At 36.6% G+C, this 18637-nt stretch overlaps 2 protein-coding genes across 11 annotated transcripts in view; one reads left to right on the forward strand and one right to left on the reverse strand.

Annotated features, from left to right (window-relative positions):
- The window catches only part of Kcnj13 (potassium inwardly rectifying channel subfamily J member 13), an 11682-nt gene extending 3141 nt beyond the window's left edge, over positions 1–8541 (reverse strand). The window contains exons 1-2 of one of the 2 annotated variants that reach the window (XM_015481572.2): positions 8347–8541; positions 1389–1628 (exon numbers count right to left, since the gene is read on the reverse strand). In XM_015481572.2, coding sequence (XP_015337058.1) covers positions 1389–1612 — 224 coding nt within the window. In that variant the 5' untranslated portion in view covers positions 1613–1628; positions 8347–8541. Of the gene's footprint in view, positions 1–1152; positions 1629–8346 lie in introns of both variants that reach the window. The other variant, XM_015481570.2, reaches the window with a different exon arrangement.
- Gigyf2 (GRB10 interacting GYF protein 2) overlaps positions 1–18637 on the forward strand; it is a 131411-nt gene that overhangs the window by 62916 nt on the left and 49858 nt on the right. For all 9 annotated transcript variants that reach the window (XM_015481564.2, XM_015481566.2, XM_015481567.2 and 6 more), the window contains one exon: positions 18014–18193. In XM_015481564.2, coding sequence (XP_015337050.1) covers positions 18014–18193 — 180 coding nt within the window. The remainder of the gene's footprint in view (positions 1–18013; positions 18194–18637) is intronic.

Below are 18637 nucleotides of genomic sequence, written 5' to 3' on the forward strand. Positions count from 1 at the left end.
AAAAAAGTAAAGTGAGTATAGAAGAAACAAAGTATACTGAATTCAGTTAAATGTTTTAAAAAACAATGTAATACTAAATGTTCTTTAATAGTGCATTAAATAACAAAATCTAGCAGTGGATTTAACACTGTGATTTTGAAATATTATTGGTTGATATTGAAAATATCTGTAATTTGTGTTTGTATCACAGTTACTGGTAGCAGTGGACACTATTGTTTTTTATTGCCTACATTCACAATTGAAGGAAATGCCAAATTTAGTTAAGGGTTAGTGCAAAAATTTATAAGTTTTTCCCATCTAAATTCACAGATTCCCGTATTTTATCTAAGAATTGACCCAGTGTAAGAACTTTTTTGGAAGTTAAGTGATTTGTTTCAGGTGTAGAGCCTATTGCTAACACACTGGGACTTCATTCTAGATCACCCTGTGGAAGGCCAGTGCTTACCTTCTCAGATTATTTTTGGATAGAATGTTAAAGCCAGTTTTTCTGTTCTTTCTTTTTTAATTGTATATGTCACATAAAAAGGACACAAGCTCTACTTTATTAAAGAGTCTTGCATGTTTAGCGGTTTATAAGCAAGATTTCATGATCTTTATGGCCATATTTTCAGTGAATTTTGTTTAAGATGTACATACATAACTTGTTTTCTAACATATAATGCTACCTGTGGTGCTGTGTGCTCACTAATGTTGAGTAAATGTTGAATAGATGATCTCAGAGGAAAAAATTCTAGCACAGTGAAAAAGAAAAAAAAATCAATTTCCTGTTAGGTAACATGACTGTCAAAATATTCATTGAATGTATTTATTCGCTTATTTAACAAAATTATTAGCTTATGCAAAAAAAAAAAACTACTTGTGGACCTTTCTGTTAATACTTTTTGCTCATAGGATATTCCTATAAATTAGTGTCAGAATGATCCCCATTCCCTCCCCACATTTTTCCCTTAAGTAGTTCCAATAGGTAAGATATAAGTATTGCATCAAATTCCTTTTACAGCCTATTGTTTGATCCTAGACTACTTTTTTTTCTTTCTTAGGCATTACCTGCTAATTATATGAATAAATTACTCTATATCAGAATCACTTATAACTGACTATGCCCTTTCCAAAATGCTTGCACTTTTTTTTTTTAAGAATAAAGACAATTACCTGTGATAAAAGCCTCTAGCATGAGGCCTAGGAGCATTTGTATGGCAAGTAAGGCGATTGCACTTGGACAGTCACCACTGGGGAACATGGTACCATAACCAATTGTGAGTTGTGTCTCCAGAGAGAAGGAGAATGCAGCTGTGAAACTGGTGATGTACTTGACACAGATAGTGTGGTTTTCAGGTGGGGCATCATGATCTAGTTCCAGATCACCATTCATCTCAGCTAGAACATACCAGAGCACTGCAAAGACAAGCCAGTGGACAACAAAAGAAGCAGAAAAGACCAGCATCACCCAGCGCCAGCGCATGTCCATTAGGATTCCCCATGCATCTCGGAGATACGCAAGACCTCTTTGAGCACCATCCATCTGAAGTGTGCTGTGGCCATCTTTGGTGACCATCCTTCGGTATCTCTGACTTAAGAGGGGAGCAATGACTTTGCAATTACTGCTTTCCATTTCAGGCCGTAATTCTCTGAAATCAAGAGTAAATTAGTCAGCCCTTAACTCTTTTATAGTTAATATTCATAAGTTTGAAACCTTCTTCATTTTCTGCTTTCTTGAGAATGCCTCTCTTGACTATAACTTGGGCAGACTTTCCCGTTCCATAAGGGAGCATTTACTGACTGAGTCATTAATTTGGTAGTTAATCATATTTTACCCAAGGGTATTCTTACCATTTCCCTGAATGGCTGTTAAAATATTGTTCGATATTTTAACATTTTCTAAGTATATTGTGGAATTCCTGAAGTGAGTAAGGATTATGTTTGTGCCTATTTAACACTCTTATACCTTCTTTGCACAAGTCCAAGCATCAAGTATTTAATGCTTTGAGCAAATAGTATGTGTAAATTAACAGCTTTTCTTAAGTGTGAATAATTCATAATTAAAAGGAATATGTTTAAGCATATAAATATTCTTCTTTGTGAATAAATAGAAATCATTTGAAAACATACTATTAAACTGTGTGCAAAACTTCTGAAGCCAATCTAGTACTAGGATAAGACATGTTTGTGATAATCTTTTAGAGGTCCACAGTTCTAATGTCCTTATTGCCTGTTGTAATTAGCCTGTTTCATAATGGGTTTGTTTTGTCACTCTGTAGAGATATTCATGGATTCTGTCTGCCCTGGCTGACAGATTGTTGTCTTTTTTGACTATTCTAGGTTCTGAATAGATTGTTGGGTGGAGAGAGAATTGTTTTCTTTGCAAAATAAAAAAATTCAAGGTAGGACATTTCTAGATAGCATTTATTTTGCTTTTTGTTTTTTTGGTAATTCTGGGAATTGAACCCAGGACCTTGCACATGCTAGGGAGATGTTCTACTATTGAATTGTAAGCCCAGACTCAGTAATATTACCTTCGAAATAAGTAATCCAGAGGAAAAGGTTTCCAGAGTTAATGAATCAGAGTAATCATTAAGGGGTCAAGTGGCAGTCTTAAATAGGTAATAAGATAATGAGTTTTCTGCTGAACAGTTTTCATCAGTGGTTATGCTTTTGTTGTGAATAGAAATATAATATGTGCCTTCCTTGTGACCATCCTTGCATGTATGACAAGTGTCTAAGAGTTTTGTATGGGGACTCCCTGGAACACACCAGAAAATGTATAGCCTGTTGCTTAAGTCCTCCTTTTGTTTCCTGCAGGCAGGTAGCATTAGGAGTTTCTGTTTGACTCTTCTTTCAGAAGTAGATACTTTTGGGGATATTGCATACCCTTTCTTGCCTTTTGAATGATGCTTAGGAAGGGCCTTTGAACACTTGTGGAGCAAGGCTATCACATGGGTTTACTAGATCTTTTTGGGTCTTGGGACTTTGGGGCTGTGGAGGTGGTCTCTCTTTGTTGTTGGAATTAGACAGCTTTCTCTTTTGTCCAGAGGTTAATTTAATATTTTTCAGGGACACTAGAGACAGTCTTTTGTATTTTTCTTAGGTTTGAACTACTGGTTGAACACTAGGATGATTGTTCATTTTATTTAGATTTGTCATTTTAGTTTTATATTACAGATTTTTAAAAAGTCTTTTTTTTATTTGTTGGTTGGTTTGTGTTGCACATTGAACCCGCATGTGCTAGACAAGTGCTTTATCACTGAACTAGGTTCCCCAGTCCTAGTGTTAATGTTTTGTAACTTATTACTCTGGCAAGTTATCATAATTATTTTATCTAGTATATTTTTTTACTTGGCTTTTTTTTGGGGGGGCGGGCACTGGGTATTGAACCATGGCTAGGTCCACACTACCACCAAGTCACACTCCTAAGCTATATCCTTATTTTGTTAGGCTCTAAGCTATATCCTTATTTTGTTAGGCTCTTTTTTGTTGTAGTTTTGTGGTGCTGTGAATCTAACTCAGAGCCTCACACATGCTAAGCAGATTTGATCTATCATTGTACTACATCCCCAGCCCCATTGGGGTTGCAACTGCCTTGAGTTCGCTTGATGATGGAATGATGCAGAGGATGCAGGGATGCCAGAGAAGTACAGTACCCAGAGGTCTGGTGTGGGTAGCAGATGAGCGGGGACCTAAGGATGCTCTCAGTGACAGCGCTTGAATTAGGAAAGAGAGTGTTGGGAGAGTGGGGGCACATGGAACAGGTAGGCTGTGGGCCAGAACTGCGGGCCAGCCACACACAGATCTTTGAGGGCTTAGATAGATATATTTTCCTTTGTGCAAAATTCTAGGAGGTCCTGGATGACCAGGCCCAGGCCAAGACCTTTGCCCAGAAGCTGACAGCTTGAGCAGTGGGCAACTGCAGGTGCTCTCAAGCTGGCCTGGTCCCAGCCTCCAGCCAGCTTGGTGGCCCTAGGCACAAAAGGAAACTTCCATTTTTTGAGTATGGCATCTTCAGAGTTGTGTGAGGCTGCCTTATTTGTCATCCCAGGTGGCTTCTCCTTGTTCCCTCCCGTAGTTCCCACTTAGGGATAGGCAGGAGAGGTACCTGATCCCAGGGCCAGGGACATCCAGCCTGATGCTCACCCCACCCAGCCCTACCCTGCTGGATGTGGAGGACAAGAGTCCTTGAGTATCAGGTTTCCAGCTCCCCAGTCCAGCCACACCCTGAAGAACTCAGGGTCAGGTGTTTTGTCTGAACCTGGTGGGAGGGGGCAACAGTGCCTCTGGTGTTACCTACAGGCCTCCTCCAGAAGGGCGGGCTACCCCAGGACTTGGCTGGGTTGTCTGTCCTCCCTGAGATCCCTTTCCCCAGACTGCCACAGAGGTAGAAATAAGGCTGAGGGGTCAAAGGCTGGAGAGGAAAGCAACAGGAAAGGGCAGAACTAGGAACCACAGCCCTCCCTAACCCTCACCAGGCCCAGAGCTTGGAATCCGGTCTCAACCGCCTCCTGACCTCAAGAGCCCCTACACTTGGTGGCCAAGGCCAAGGTCGTAGCTTTCCATTCTGTTTGTGTGTGCTGAAGCTTTAGCCATTTTGGGGGGATTTTCCCTGGAGGGCTTGGGATAGGGAGCATGACTCAGCAAACACTTTTGTGGTTCCTTCCACAGCAGCCCATCTTTATAGCCCAGAGACCCCAGCCACATACCCAACTTGGGCCCAGGCTGATGGTGGTGGGGGGGCGGTTGTTACCTGAACTGAGAGGTAGCTGGAAAGGTGTGGGTGCTGGTTGAGGGACTTTCAGGTGCAGATATTGGGGGTTGGTCCCACTTATGTCCTGATAGTACCCATGTACTTCTGTTCCAGGAGTTCCAGCTTAAGGGCAACACCCAGAGAGAGGGTCACAGAAGGGAATGCCTGGAGCCTTTAGGAGAACAGGGTGGGTAGCCTGCCCCACAATTCCAAGTGTGGTAGCTGGCTAGGGGAAGCCCAGGCTGCCAACTCAGGGAAAGAGGCCCTCACCCCTCAACAGGCAATGGCTCAGCTCCTTGTCAGGAAGGACCTGCTACTGGAATGGTAAACTCAGGCACCCTAGCATCTAATCACAGAGTCCTATAGGAAGTACCTGAGAGAGGTCTTAGGGCTGGGGCCAGGCAGGTAGCCCAAATCAGCCCTGGCTTCAGCAGCCCACATCTAGCCCAGACACGTCTCCACAGAGCACAGAGCACTCTGGGGTCTGAGCATGGTGTTCCTAGCCCAAGGGTGTTGTTGCCCATGACAATGGTGACAGCAGTTGTGGCCCAGCCTGCTCATCTCAGGCAAGAGCACTCTGGATCCAAATGTTTTAAAAGACCTGGTCTCTGTCCTTTTAGCAATAAGAACAGCAATAATAATAACAAAATCTCCATAGGCACTATGCTAGGTGTTTTTAATCCTGCATTATCTCTGAATCTTTATTTCAGCAAGATAGACATTAACTGTCCCTATTTTTCAGATAAGGCCACCTGGACTTAGAAATTATTGAAGATAAATGAGTGCTTTGTATTATTTGAATTATTATCTCAAGTCTGCCCAAGTGCAAAGCCAGTTTAAAAAAATTTTTTTTAAACTATAAGAAGCTGTATATTCATAGTTTGGTCAAATAAAAATCCTTCCTAAGATGACTGGTATTCTAAAGCTAGTCTTCAGTAGCCAGAATTTTAGCACTTTTAGTTGATGCTCCTTTTGTCCCTCAAACTCAAATAAATAACCTAACCATTGTTACCTTTATACATGATTCTTATGACAGTAATGGTTAATAATAGAAGTTAGTATTTGTTATTTGACAGAAATCATAGCAAGTACTTCACAGGTATTTTGCTTATGTGAAGGCCATAGGCATAGAAGAAGCTCTCAGTAATTGTAAATTGCCCTATTGTTATTAATGTTTCCTTACTCTCATAGTAAAAAATTCCATTATTATTCCCATTTACAGGTAATGAAACTGAAGCACAGTGAATTTCCCTAAGGTCACAAAGGTAGTAAGTGGTGGGTGTTAATCTAGAGCCGCTGCTACATTGCCTCAGAAACAGACGTTTGACCCTGGTTAGCCTTTGTGAAAAACACAGTGTTCTATTTGATTAGTTTTGTTCAAGAGCCTCTACAGAATTATTTGTTCTTCAGGAATGCTTATTAGGTTCAGACCTTTGATTTGTAGGTAAGAACTGAGTTTTCACTTAAGGAAGACTTCTTTGAAGACTTAGAGGTTAATCAGAATTATTTAGTTGTATTTTGCAGACCAGTAAAATTAAACAGTGAGAAGAGGAGAATTATTATGTAGCATTGCTAGGTTTATATTTTGCCAGGTGAGTAGATCATTTTAAAAACAATGCTATTAGCATACTTTTATCAACGAAACTATTTTGACACTTGAAGAGGAAGGATATAACAATGAAAGACTAGTTCGATCCTTTTACAGAGAGTACGAACACTCTGTTCTCCTTTATGCCTTGCTTCCTCCCATGTGGAAGCCCTGCTGGTGCTGGCTGCTAGTGCTTGGTCTGCTTTTGGAACAAACCACTCTCCTGTGAATACTACTAAATGCTCAGTGTTTGAAAAAATCTTAAGAAGATCTCCACAATTATTCTTGATTTCAGCCTATTTTGTTCTTGAACGTTCTAAGATTTAGAGAGCCTTTCTGTATACTCTATACTTTACAAAGTTAATTATTTTCATTCAAGTTTCTTCAGGACCATTACTTATTATCTACAGTTTTTATAGCAGTCTTAATCTAGATTCTTTAAAATTTCATTTTTTTCTGTAGCAACTAAATAACATGGAAAAAGACATGACCAGGAAAATCCGAAGGCCATTATCAAAATAGTGAAGCAGTATCTTTTTTTTTTCCACATAAAACTTTGCTGTATCTTGTTTGGATTGTGTTGAGAGAAGTAAGATTTCTATTCTCACCTAACAGTTTACCCTGGATAACTATTTATTGGACTCATGTGGTGTCCTATAAAGAACACAAAACAAGGGTTATGGCTATCAGGTTCTGTTTCTATTGATTACGAAGGTGTGTCATCTTGGGCAAGCCACCTAGTCCTCTTGGCCAGGTGTCTTTAGGTTTAAACAAAGAAAGGGGGCGGGATGGGGAATTAAACACTATTCTTTAAAGCCTCGTAAGTTTGTAAACTTATTCCTAATTCCTTCAGCTGATTCAGAGATTTCATTCATTTTTTTTCTATGATTTTTCCATCTACTTACAGTTTTAAAAATTATATTATTGTTGCCTGATATATATAGGATTTCCCATCAATTTTAAAAGTGTCTAATGAATATACAGTATGTGTATACTATTATAATTCTAAGTTAATTTTATCCCCTCCCCCACAAGTGCTTTTTAATGTATTTATTTTGGTTTGTATTTATATGATACTCATCAACTAATCTCAATAGAAAATAGAATGGAATATTGGGAAAGTTTGCTTGCAGTTCTGTGTGTGGGCTGTAAAATATTTGCCCATTTTTAAATTGTTTGGTAGAAAAAAAACAGTACTTATTTTAAAAGTGATAGTTGAAAAAAACTTCATTAGTCATCAAAATAATGTTTTCATTCTACTCATTTGGTTGTAGCCCTTAAAATTATGTATTTTCTATTGCCGTAACTTAAAGTAGTTCTGCAGTTCTTATGAAGCAATTAAGATCCAGGACATACTTAACAAATGTTAAATGAATATGATATTTGTTCACATCTGATGTTAACACTTTAATAAGACTATATTGAGAGTCTTATAATCATCTCTCCTGCCGTAATTAGGGCAAACAATGTGAATTCTAACCCTATTATATAAGCTTCCTTTCATATTTTTCAAAAGCATCCACAAATTTTAGTAAAAATTCCTTTCTTTAAAAGAACTTTAAAATTAGAATATTCATCACTTTTTCATGGATTGAAAAAGCTAAAACAAAGTGATTTATTCTTTAGGCATTTTGGTCTGTTCCTATAATCCCTTCCAAAAGACATTTTTTATTATTTTTTAAGCCACTGAATTTAATCTAGGGTCTTTCTCTTTGAATTTATATATTTTAAAAGAGAACTAGTGTACATACAATAAGATAATTAAGAGAACTTCCAGTAATGCTTTCAGTAGGGCTGTTATTCCAAATTTAAAATTTAAGGAAAAAGAAAATAAAGAACCTTAATGCATGAACCTACAGGTAATTATTTTAAAAATCTATTGGAATTAGTCTAGCTCTGTCTCTGTTTGATGGTAATTGTTTTTAAAATCTATTGGAATTAGGCTAGCTCTGTCTCTGTTTGATGGTCAATTTCTTTCCCTGTTCCACTTAAGGAAAGAAATAATATTATTTCATGTACTCACCAGTTCTTTTGTGGGTCAGTCTGTATACCAAGGTAGGTCCTAAGGAGGCTTGCGCAATCTTTCTTTTTGGTTAGGTAGTTTAAATCTACAAGTCTAGTTTGTAGGTTCTCTTCTTGGACTGGCTTTACAGCTTACATTCCTGTGTTTATAATGTCGTGGGGGCTGGTTTCAGCTGAAGCTGATGTGATTGGTCACTTAGTCTGCAGGGGGGCCAATTAGCTCTGATCATGTGGAAAAGAATGCTGGTTTGTTAGGAGGTCTTTCTTTACCCAACACAAACCTTAACAACTCTGGAGAAAGCCTCCAGAACTGACTTGGAGAAGGGGTGCATTTTTTCCCTCTAATCAGGACCGGTTTTTAGTAAGTTTGCATAATCTTACTTAAGAATTTATTTGAAAGTTCAAAGGGATAAAATTCCCTGCAAGATTTCCTTTCAGCCGTCTTTCCTTATATAGCATGTTAAAGTGTGAGATATCTCCTTCACTAATCTTTTTGTTTCCATCATTTCTTTGGGGTAGATATGTTTATATAAGGCAGGGTATTTAGTCATAAATTAATAATAATTTTTCTTTTTCTGTCCCATCTCATCAGAATTGCTGCTATTAATTCCAGAACTAGCAATATAGGTGGTTGAGTTAACTGAAACCTTTTTCCCCTTCCTTTTTTTAATTCAAGGAAACAGACTTTTTAAGAAGACTGCATAAAAAGACCTTGACTTGGGAATAAAAATAATTGTTTATTGCTTTGTACTTATCTTTAAACAGCACACTATGGAGTATTACGCAGCACTAAAAAATGACAAAATCATGGCATTTGCAGGGAAATGGATGGCATTAGAGCAGATTATATGCTAAGTGAAGCTAGCCAATCCCTAAAAAACAAATGCCAAATGTCTTCTTTGATATAAGGAGAGCAACTAAGAACAGAGCAGGGAGGAAGAGCATGAGGAAAAGATTAACATTAAACAGGGAGGAGAGGTGGGAGGCAAAGGGAGAGAGAAGGGAAATTGCATGGTAATGGGAGGAGACACTCATTGTTATACAAAATTACATATAAGAGGATGTGAGGGGGAAGGGGAAAAAAACAAGGGAGAGAATTGAATTACAGCAGATGGGGTGGGGAGAGAAGATGGGAGGGGAGGGGAGGGGGGGATAGTAGAGGATAGGAAAGGTAGCAGAATACAACAGTCACTAGTATGGCATTATGTAAAAACGTGGATGTGTAACCGATGTGATTCTGCAATCTGTATACGGGGTAAAAATGGGAGTTCATAACCCACTTGAATCAAATGTATGAAATATGATATGTCAAGAGCTTTGTAATGTTTTGAACAACCAATTAAAAAAGAAAAAAAATCACACCTGTTTCAAGGAACTGAAGAACTTTCTTAAAGCTTGTTTTAGTAATATTTAGGGGATGTTTCCATGATAAATGAGATGAAATAGAGTAAAATATAGTGTTCAAGGTACATAAAATTTTACTCAACACTTAGATAACGTTTAGCTGGAAATGTCTGTGATCCAGCTTGTAGCAGCCTCAGAGTGAACTGAGTATGGCTTTGTGTAATGCCTTAGTGAGCAGTACTTTTCTCCTCCTCTGTTAGCTGCTGATTTTAAAACTTTGATCAAATGTCACATGTAAGAGGATCTGAGAAACAAAGACTGTGATTGTTCAAAGTAAAATCAAGGAAGGCCTGCTGGGAAAATTATTAATGTAGACTAATATAATGCTACTTAAGGAAATCCGCCTTTGTAGATTCCTCTCCTTTCCCCCACAATTTAAAAAATATATTAATTCTTTCTTTGTTTTATTAATGCCAAACATTTCAGTACAAGTTCAGACACAGCATTGGAAACTTTGACCTTCAGAACTAGGGAAGGCAAATGCTTCAGGGAGGGACTTGTAGTGTGAGGCTCATTCCCTGCATGTGTTAGTAGGAATTATATTTTATGTCACTTCCCAGCTGTCTGATTGGGTAAAAAACATACTGAAGCAACTATAGTGTAACACTACCTTCCAGAAAGCAGAAACACTTGCATTTATCTGCCATGTGTCTTACACAGACATTAGAGTAGACAAGATAGTAAAAGATTTTACTCAACTTAGGGGCTTGATTTTATTTTATTTTTGATGGTAGGGATTGATCCCAGGGCACTTTACCACTGAGCCACATCTCTAGTCCTTTTTATTTTTTATTTTGAGATAGGATCCTGCTAACTTGCCAGGGTGGTCCTTGAACTTGTGATCCTCCTGCCTCCACTCCTGAGTTGCTGGGATTACAAGTGCACCTAGTTAGGGGCCTCCATTTTAGAATATATTGAGACAAAAATGATAGGATAAAAATGATCCTCTATTAAGAAAGAAATGTCTTAGGTGAAGATGGTTTCTGATTCCAGTATTTTTCCAATTTGATCTTCTATAAACAATGATTTCATATTACTAACTGTGTGGATATTATACACTAATGCTGGAGTCCTCACAGAGGAGCAGAGCACTCCCATGACAGTACCCAGGATGTTTAAATTCATTTCTGCTTGAGGTTGTTAGGTTAGCTGGGATGAAATTGATATTGACACAGTGATATGCCAACTTTACCCTAAAACACACAGACCGTCTCATCTGAACAAACTTGGTGATTTCTCTTTGGGGTATTTGGCAGTAAGATAATTGGAGATGGCTCTGAAATATCTTTTCTATGAATGAAGATCAATGCTGTATGTCTTTTCATTCACCAATTTTTTAATTCAGAACTATAATGAATAAGCCAGGTGCCAAGATCAGATAATTTGTTCTTTATTAAATCCAACTCTATGTCCCTAAAGGTATTTGATTTTCTGACTGAAGTAGTCTAGTATGTAATCTACATATATGCCACATTGTTCTTGAAAACAGCAAAGCATTTGTTGTAGAGCAATATCCTGCTTCTGTTTATAGGTATCTGGTCCTGGCTTGCTTTCTTAGGCAGTATAATTTATCTTGCTTTTGATACGCCTCATCTCTTTCCATTTTCTGCATGTTCAAGCCCCTCTTCTTCCCAGTGGCAGGTAGCTTCTGGGTGTGAACCAGTAGATGGTGAGCGTGAGAGCTGTAGGGGCATGGGAAGACTCCGCCTGCACAGGTGCCTTTTCAAAGAGATTCTTATGTGCTACAACCTCTCCAGTCCCTCTCTAGCTAGAATCTGCAGTGTTTTCAGGACCGTATTAACTAGCAGAACTTTTGGTATCCCCTCAGGGGTTTGGCTCAGAGAAAAGTTATAGATCTCTGGAATTAGAATTTAAATTTTGCTATCTTTGAGTTATATTTACAAGTGTGTTATGGGAGATGAGGAGTAAATATCAACATTTGAGTGGGATTCCCTTTCACTTTTTTTTTTAAGTGTTAGCAGCTATTTTAGTGTTGATCAGAGAATATATATCAGAATAGAGGAATACAAAATCACTTGTTAAAAAATTTGCACATAAACAAGCTTCAAAGTCTGTCCCATAATTCCCTTTTTGCTTTTGGAGATTGGGCACTTGTAAGCTCCAAGTCTCACAGCTGTAGATTTTGTTGGCTGAGTGCCTCCCTGCTCCATCTGAAGTTTTCCATAAACACTATTTTTGGCTATGAGTCAAACATGCTCGCAGGTGCCCTTTTACTGCTCTTTCTCCTCAGGAGGTCCACTCAGTCAGACCTGGCAGAAACTAACACTGCATTTTCATTTAACTTAATTTTATTTTTAGAAGAATCTTATTGAGATTAATTCATTAAGGCAGAAACAAGTATTTACTATCACTGAAGACATTATTTATATGTGTTGTACTACATAAATATATTAGTACCTTTTATACATATTAAATTACTGTGATGTGAGAATATAAAATATATTATATAGGTAGTGTAATTTCCTTATGAAATGGTCATATTTGCTGTATCAAATGAAAAAAATCCCCAAACTTTCGGTTTGTTTCTTTAACTTTGAAGGTCTTGCTAGATACCTTAAGACTGATGACAAGCCATCTTGGCTCACAGTGGGCTTCCAGTTCAGAGATTCACAGTCCTGAGCTCATTCATTGACTGTAGGTTAGGAATATTTGGTTTGGGCACGAATTTGTGAGTTATTCAATTAGATAGATTCACTTTTTTTTTTTTTTTTTTTTTTTTTTTTTTTNNNNTTGAATTTTTTTTTTTTTTTTTTTTTTTTGGTGATGCTGGGGATTGAACCAGGGCCTTGTGTATGTGAGGCAAACACTCTACCAACTGAGCTATATCCCCAACCCTAGATTTACTTTTAAATTGGCTTGTTTTTATTATAAATTAACGTGTTAAGATTTTTAAAAGAAGTGAGGTAAAATATTTTGTTATTTGATGTTGTCATGGGGCTGATATATTACAGAAAGAAAGGTTTGATTTTGAATGCTGAAAAGGGCCATGTAATGTCCCTCACTCATTTTACCCCTGATTACTATAGAATGCTGGCGTTTTTAGATATGAAAGGAGCTTGAGATACTTTTAAATTGCCTGTGAATTATTTGAATATTTATCATTTATTTTACATTGTATCTGGAGTATACCAATAGGTGTATTTTAAAACAAATTATAGCAAATTATATGAAATTTTCCTTGACTCCCCAAATTAACACAAACACAAATCTGCTGTAATCAATGAGGTTAGAAAGAATTTATTTTCATATTATAGAGCAATGCGTCATACTATGATGATTTTTAGTCAGTACCAATAGTAATTGGAAATATGTATTTTATGGTGGTGTATGAAGCCACCATAAAATTTCTATGTTGAAAATTTGTTGGTCTTACCTTTTTTTTTCCCTGAGATAGACATTTTGAAATCATTTCTGCATGAAGATGAAGATTGAAACAAACTTAGTTCCACTTTCTCCCTTTTAGAGATGTCAACAAGTTATAGAACACATAGCATGTCTACTACACTTTCAGAGCTTAAGACTTATATCTTAGATCTTCTTCCTCTTGTTTCAGATTTTTTAAGAGCTTCTGGCTATTGCCAGTGGGCCTAATTTGTGACTAAGAATAGTGTAGTAGAAATGAACCCTAAATTATGAGGTTGAACACCTAGATTCTGTTTCTGATTGCATTTTGGCTCAGCTGTATGATCTTGGGAATCACCGTACAGCAGGTTTTCCTTTCCTCACAGCAACAATAGAGGTGGTGGTGGTTGACTTAATGTCTTGGGTTTATTATGAAGATCAACAAGATCTGGCAGTGTATTGTGTCAACTGTAATGTATCAGGTCATTTGTTTACTTGTATGTCTCTAGACAATGGGTCTCGAGGGCAGGTGTTGTGTCTTAAGTCTTTCTTTGTTTTTAATCCTATGTGTCTAATTGTATTTGTTCACAGAGGAGGCAGTCTTGTTCATGTTTGCTAGAGGTTTGAGTAAAACCGTCAACCAAATGGCAAAGTAGTACCATTTCCTTGGGAAAATATTCTGTAGTATTTACAGAAGTTGAACATTCTATGATCCAGTAGTTTCATATCTAGATGTATTATATACCCAACAGAAATGCAAGCATATTTCACCAAAACTGGAAGCTAAGAAAGTTCATAGAAGCACAATTCGTAATAACAAAAAGCTAAAAACAACTTAAATGAGCAAGAGAATAAACTCTTTTGTAATGATCTGAATGACTTGCATGAGTTCAGCTAAAGAAGCCAGATATAAACAAATGGTCCATTTACATGAAAAGTACAAAAGGGGCAAAAAGAAGGGGATAGAAGTCAGAACAGTGCCTGTTTTGGGAAGGGCTGATTGGAAAGTTACGAGCTCCTGAGGATGGTCACACACACACACACACACACACATTTATTTTTAAATCTCAGGTGGTGGTTATATGCATATATTTGCCTTCAGAAAACTTATTTGAATTGTATATTAGCTATTTGTGTGCTTTTTTGTAAGAATGTTGTGTTCAAATTAAAAGGTTTCTTAAAGGGGAGCAGGAGGAGATGAGTGAAGTCCATTTCCAAGCTCTTTGAATCCTTTCCAGCCTTTTTTATGAAAATTACTGTGACCCCTAAAGGCAGAACTCTGCTTATCTGCTGTTACACGTGGAATATAAGAACTGTATTATTTTGGTTTTCCTTGGTTTACCAGATTTCATCACTTAAATGTATCAATTTTACTATATTATGAATATTTGATATATGAAGAAGTATGTTGTGTTTTTTTAGAAATTATTTTGTGGAAACAATTATGTAGTAACAAAATTTGAACTTCTTTGATACAGATTTTTGAACACAGGACCAGGGTTCATGTTAATTCAGGTTGCTTTTACCTCAAATTACCCTGTCTTCCCCAGTGAAAAACTGGGACTTCAGTAGTCAAAGGATATTGATCATATTTGGAGCTAGAATTTAAAACAGGTTCTAATGATTCCAAGATCATCATCATTTTTTTGGTGCTATGCTCCTCTTTATAAAGTGCAAAATTTTTGTATCAAATCCTTTTTGGAATAAGAAATGGCATAAATGGTCATTCATACTTTATGAGGTATAAGTTTTCAACAAGTATCACAAGCTAGTTTTTGGCAAATAGAAAAGCCAGATATTTTTCTTCCTAGAGTTTCTCTAACTTACCCTATCCTTTCCTTTATACTTTTCTTTTTTCTTGGTATTAATATCAAAAGTACTTGTAGAACTTGACAGTTACAAAGATAAACTCTTAGGTTAGGAAAAAATATTCAAGTAACATTTAAGATAAAGGGAAATAAAGATAGAAAACAACATGAAAAATCTTATTGACAATTCAGATTTGAGCCACATTAGTGTACCATTATTTTACAATTATTATGGTAACAGAATTTTTGAAAGGATAGCAGCACTTAGAGTTGATAATGCAAAATGACTTTTATTTTTCCCCCTTCATGGAGTGTGGTGTGTTGATACATTGTCTGTCATTGGAACTAGTAGTTTCACTTTTTAAAGCTTTTTTTTTTTTTTTTAAATAAATAATAGTTTAAGAAAGCAAAACACATAGGCCCACAGATTTTTTTTCCCCCTCATTGTCAATACTTGGCCAAAAAAAATTGGTTAAAACATAGAATAGTACATTATGCTACAACAGCAAGCTATAAGTAATATGTGCCTATTTGCATTATTAGGAAGAATTATAATCATAGGGAATTAGTTGCTATTACAGGTGAAAATAGATTACATAATAGTAGGTGTACAGACTGCAACTTCATAAAATAAAAAAGTTATATTGGGTGCAATGTCATGCGCATATAGTTGCCGCTAAAGGATCACTTGAGCCCAGGAATTTGAGGTCTGCCTGGACAAAATGGTGAGACTGTCTTTCAGACAAAAAAGTTATATAAAAACTAATTACAGATAGATTTCTATTTTTTAAGATTAAGGGATTACTAGTATTTGAATAACTTGATTTTTATTTTAATAAAACAATATTTATTATGAAGGTGATAACCGTTTTTTGATGAGTTAATGCTTTTTGCCGTTACTGATATATTATTTACTTTGGTACAGTTGTTATTTTTTTCAGAGGTTTGGTATAAAAGTAGATAATAAAGATGAGTCATTCACCTAGCTCATCCATTGTGTGACTAAGCATTTATGTCCAAGTCACAGCTTAGTGCCTGGTATGTAATATTTGTGGCTTACTGGTTTTATTGTAAAAGCTATTCCCCATTATTTTCCAGTATATATACATTAGGGATATTTTTGTTTTAAATTTCTTTTTTGGAAGTATAGCTACACTTTTCATCAAGTCATATGCTAAAAGTGATGCTTTGCAAAATGGATTGTCTTCTTAATCTAAGTACGAGACCCTGGGACATCTTCTGACCTAGGGGTAAATGTGGGCTGTGTCTGTACCCAAATCCACAAAATTTGGTATTTGGTGTGTTGTAAATATTTATTGAATGATTTGAAGATTAACATTTGATATTCTTCTTTATGTTCCATTTTCCAAATAATGGAATTGCTATTTAAGAGGGGTGTGTGATTTTAAATAATTCTCCTAGGTTGTGTTTTTGATCTGCAATATTCTAAGCTATAAAATGGGGAAAAAATTAGCTTCTATTAGTGAGGATTGTTAGGAAGATTAAGTCAGATCAAGAGTTTTTATTACCTATGACTGTAACAGATACCCCACACTTAATGGCTGAACAACAAATGTTTATTATCAAGGAATAGTATGGCTTATTAGCTAGGTCGTTCTGGCTCAGATCTCTAAGAAGGTTGTAGTCATCTCAGTGCTCTTCTGGAATTAGACCCCCTTACAAACTCACATACATTTCTGGTGGAAAGCCTCAGTTCTGCCCTTTGAAATTACCCACAGGGCTGCCACACCATATAACATCTGGCATCCTTCAGAGAAGGGCCTCCAAGATAGAAGCCACAGTCTTTAAAAACTTAGTATAAACGGTGGGCATTTCATCCCTTTAGCAGTATTCTGTTAAGAGTGAAACAGTAAGTCAGCTCATATTTAAGGGAAGACCAGCAGACAGGAATTGTTGGAATACTTTTAGAGGCTGCTGATCACAATAAGAAAGCAGGTAGTATTTTTCCTAGGAGATAATGCCTCCTCTAATCCTTATGGTATTTTTATTCTTTCATAAAACAATACCTGGTAACAGCCTAACAACCGTATGGGTAATTACAGGATGCTAAATCTTATTATTTGTAAAATGGAATATAAGATGATGACCAGAAGTTAGAATTTCCTCATTATCACAAGCCATTGTTCAACTTTTTTTTTTTCCTGCTTTTAGTGTGGTTTAATAAAGAGAATTTGTCACTGAGAGAATGTTATAGGCAGAGAATGTATAAGTGAGTATCATTCTGGATTTTTCAGCTGCTTAAATGTGAGATTTTATGATGCTATGAAATATAGATGTTGGTACATGGTGTGGAGTGATTGAAGATTTTGTTTGCATTATTTAGAATTATCTTGTCCTAAAAAGTACCAATTCAGTTGATTTGGTATACCAGGCACTCTCCTACCATTAATGTAACTCCAGGGCACTTAAGTTAAACATGGCTCAAGTTTGAATTCCATCCAAAAGCAATTTGTTGTATGCCTGTGTTGCACTAGATGCTCAAATAAATGGGAAATTAGAACCCACAGTCTCTGCTTTTGAATTTGCAGTCTGTTTTGGGATAAAAGAGGTTGAAATACACAAATTTCCTGTTTAGGCCAAAATCACCAGTACAGGTTGGTTTTATATAAATTAAAGTAACTCATGTAATTAAAAAAATATTGTGTTAAAAATATATGCTGGTAAGGAAGATGGGCAAGGTACACTTAAGTGAAAATAGCAAGGGTACCAATGACATGTACAACATCCCCCATTCATTTCTGTGTGTGGATGAGGGAGTTGAGCATACCTATGGACTGTTTCTGAAAGGCTTTATAAGAAACTATTGATGGCAGTTGCTTCTGGGGAGTAAGAATGAGGGAACATTGGTTCTCATTTCATTGCATGCTTTTTAAAAAATAATTGCCCAGTATTTGATTATTCGGCTTTAAGAAAAGTGACTAAAATATATGCATATATTCACAGTTATTTTATTGATACTTCCAAACATTGAAATGGACACATCTTGGGGAAACTTTGACTCAAGGCGTTTTTCAAAATCTATACTGATAGGGGCTCATATTTAGTTACTGTGTTTTTTTACTTTGCTTATAGGGAGACCAAATTTTGAGGAAAGTGGACCAGCATCAGTAGGGAGAAAGCATGAATTTATACGATCAGAAAGTGAAAATTGGCGTATCTTTAGAGAGGAACAAAATGGAGAAGATGAAGATGGAGGTTGGCGACTAGCTGGACCCAGAAGGGATGGAGAGAGGTGGCGTCCTCACAGTCCTGGTAAGAATTTTATTATGTAAAACCGCAAAGAAACTGAAATGTAAGAGCTTGATGAAAATGTTAGCGATTAAGTGGAAAAAGTAAACTGGGTTTTAAAAATGGAAAAAAAAAAAAAGGGGTCATTTATGCTATCATACTTAGTCTTACTACTGCTTAAAAAATTTCAGCATAAAAGTTCCCTTATCTATTCCGTTGAGTGAAATCACTTTATTTTCCTGGGACAAAAGGTATAGTTTAATGGGAAACACCTGCCTGCAACTACAAAAGTGAGAGAGTTTCATTCAATTTTCTCTAACTCTTATTAATCTATCTTTAGCATTCTTTAAAACTTAAAATGGGGGTGGGGTGGGGTGTATGGAAAATAAAAACTTTTTATTCCAAATGCATAATTATGCACTTGGAATGTGTGTCCTCCCCATAAGTGGGTATTTTTGCTGAATGAGA

This window comes from Marmota marmota, unplaced genomic scaffold, assembly GCF_001458135.2.
Source record: "Marmota marmota marmota unplaced genomic scaffold, marMar, whole genome shotgun sequence".
In the NCBI taxonomy this organism is placed as follows: Eukaryota; Metazoa; Chordata; class Mammalia; order Rodentia; family Sciuridae; genus Marmota; species Marmota marmota.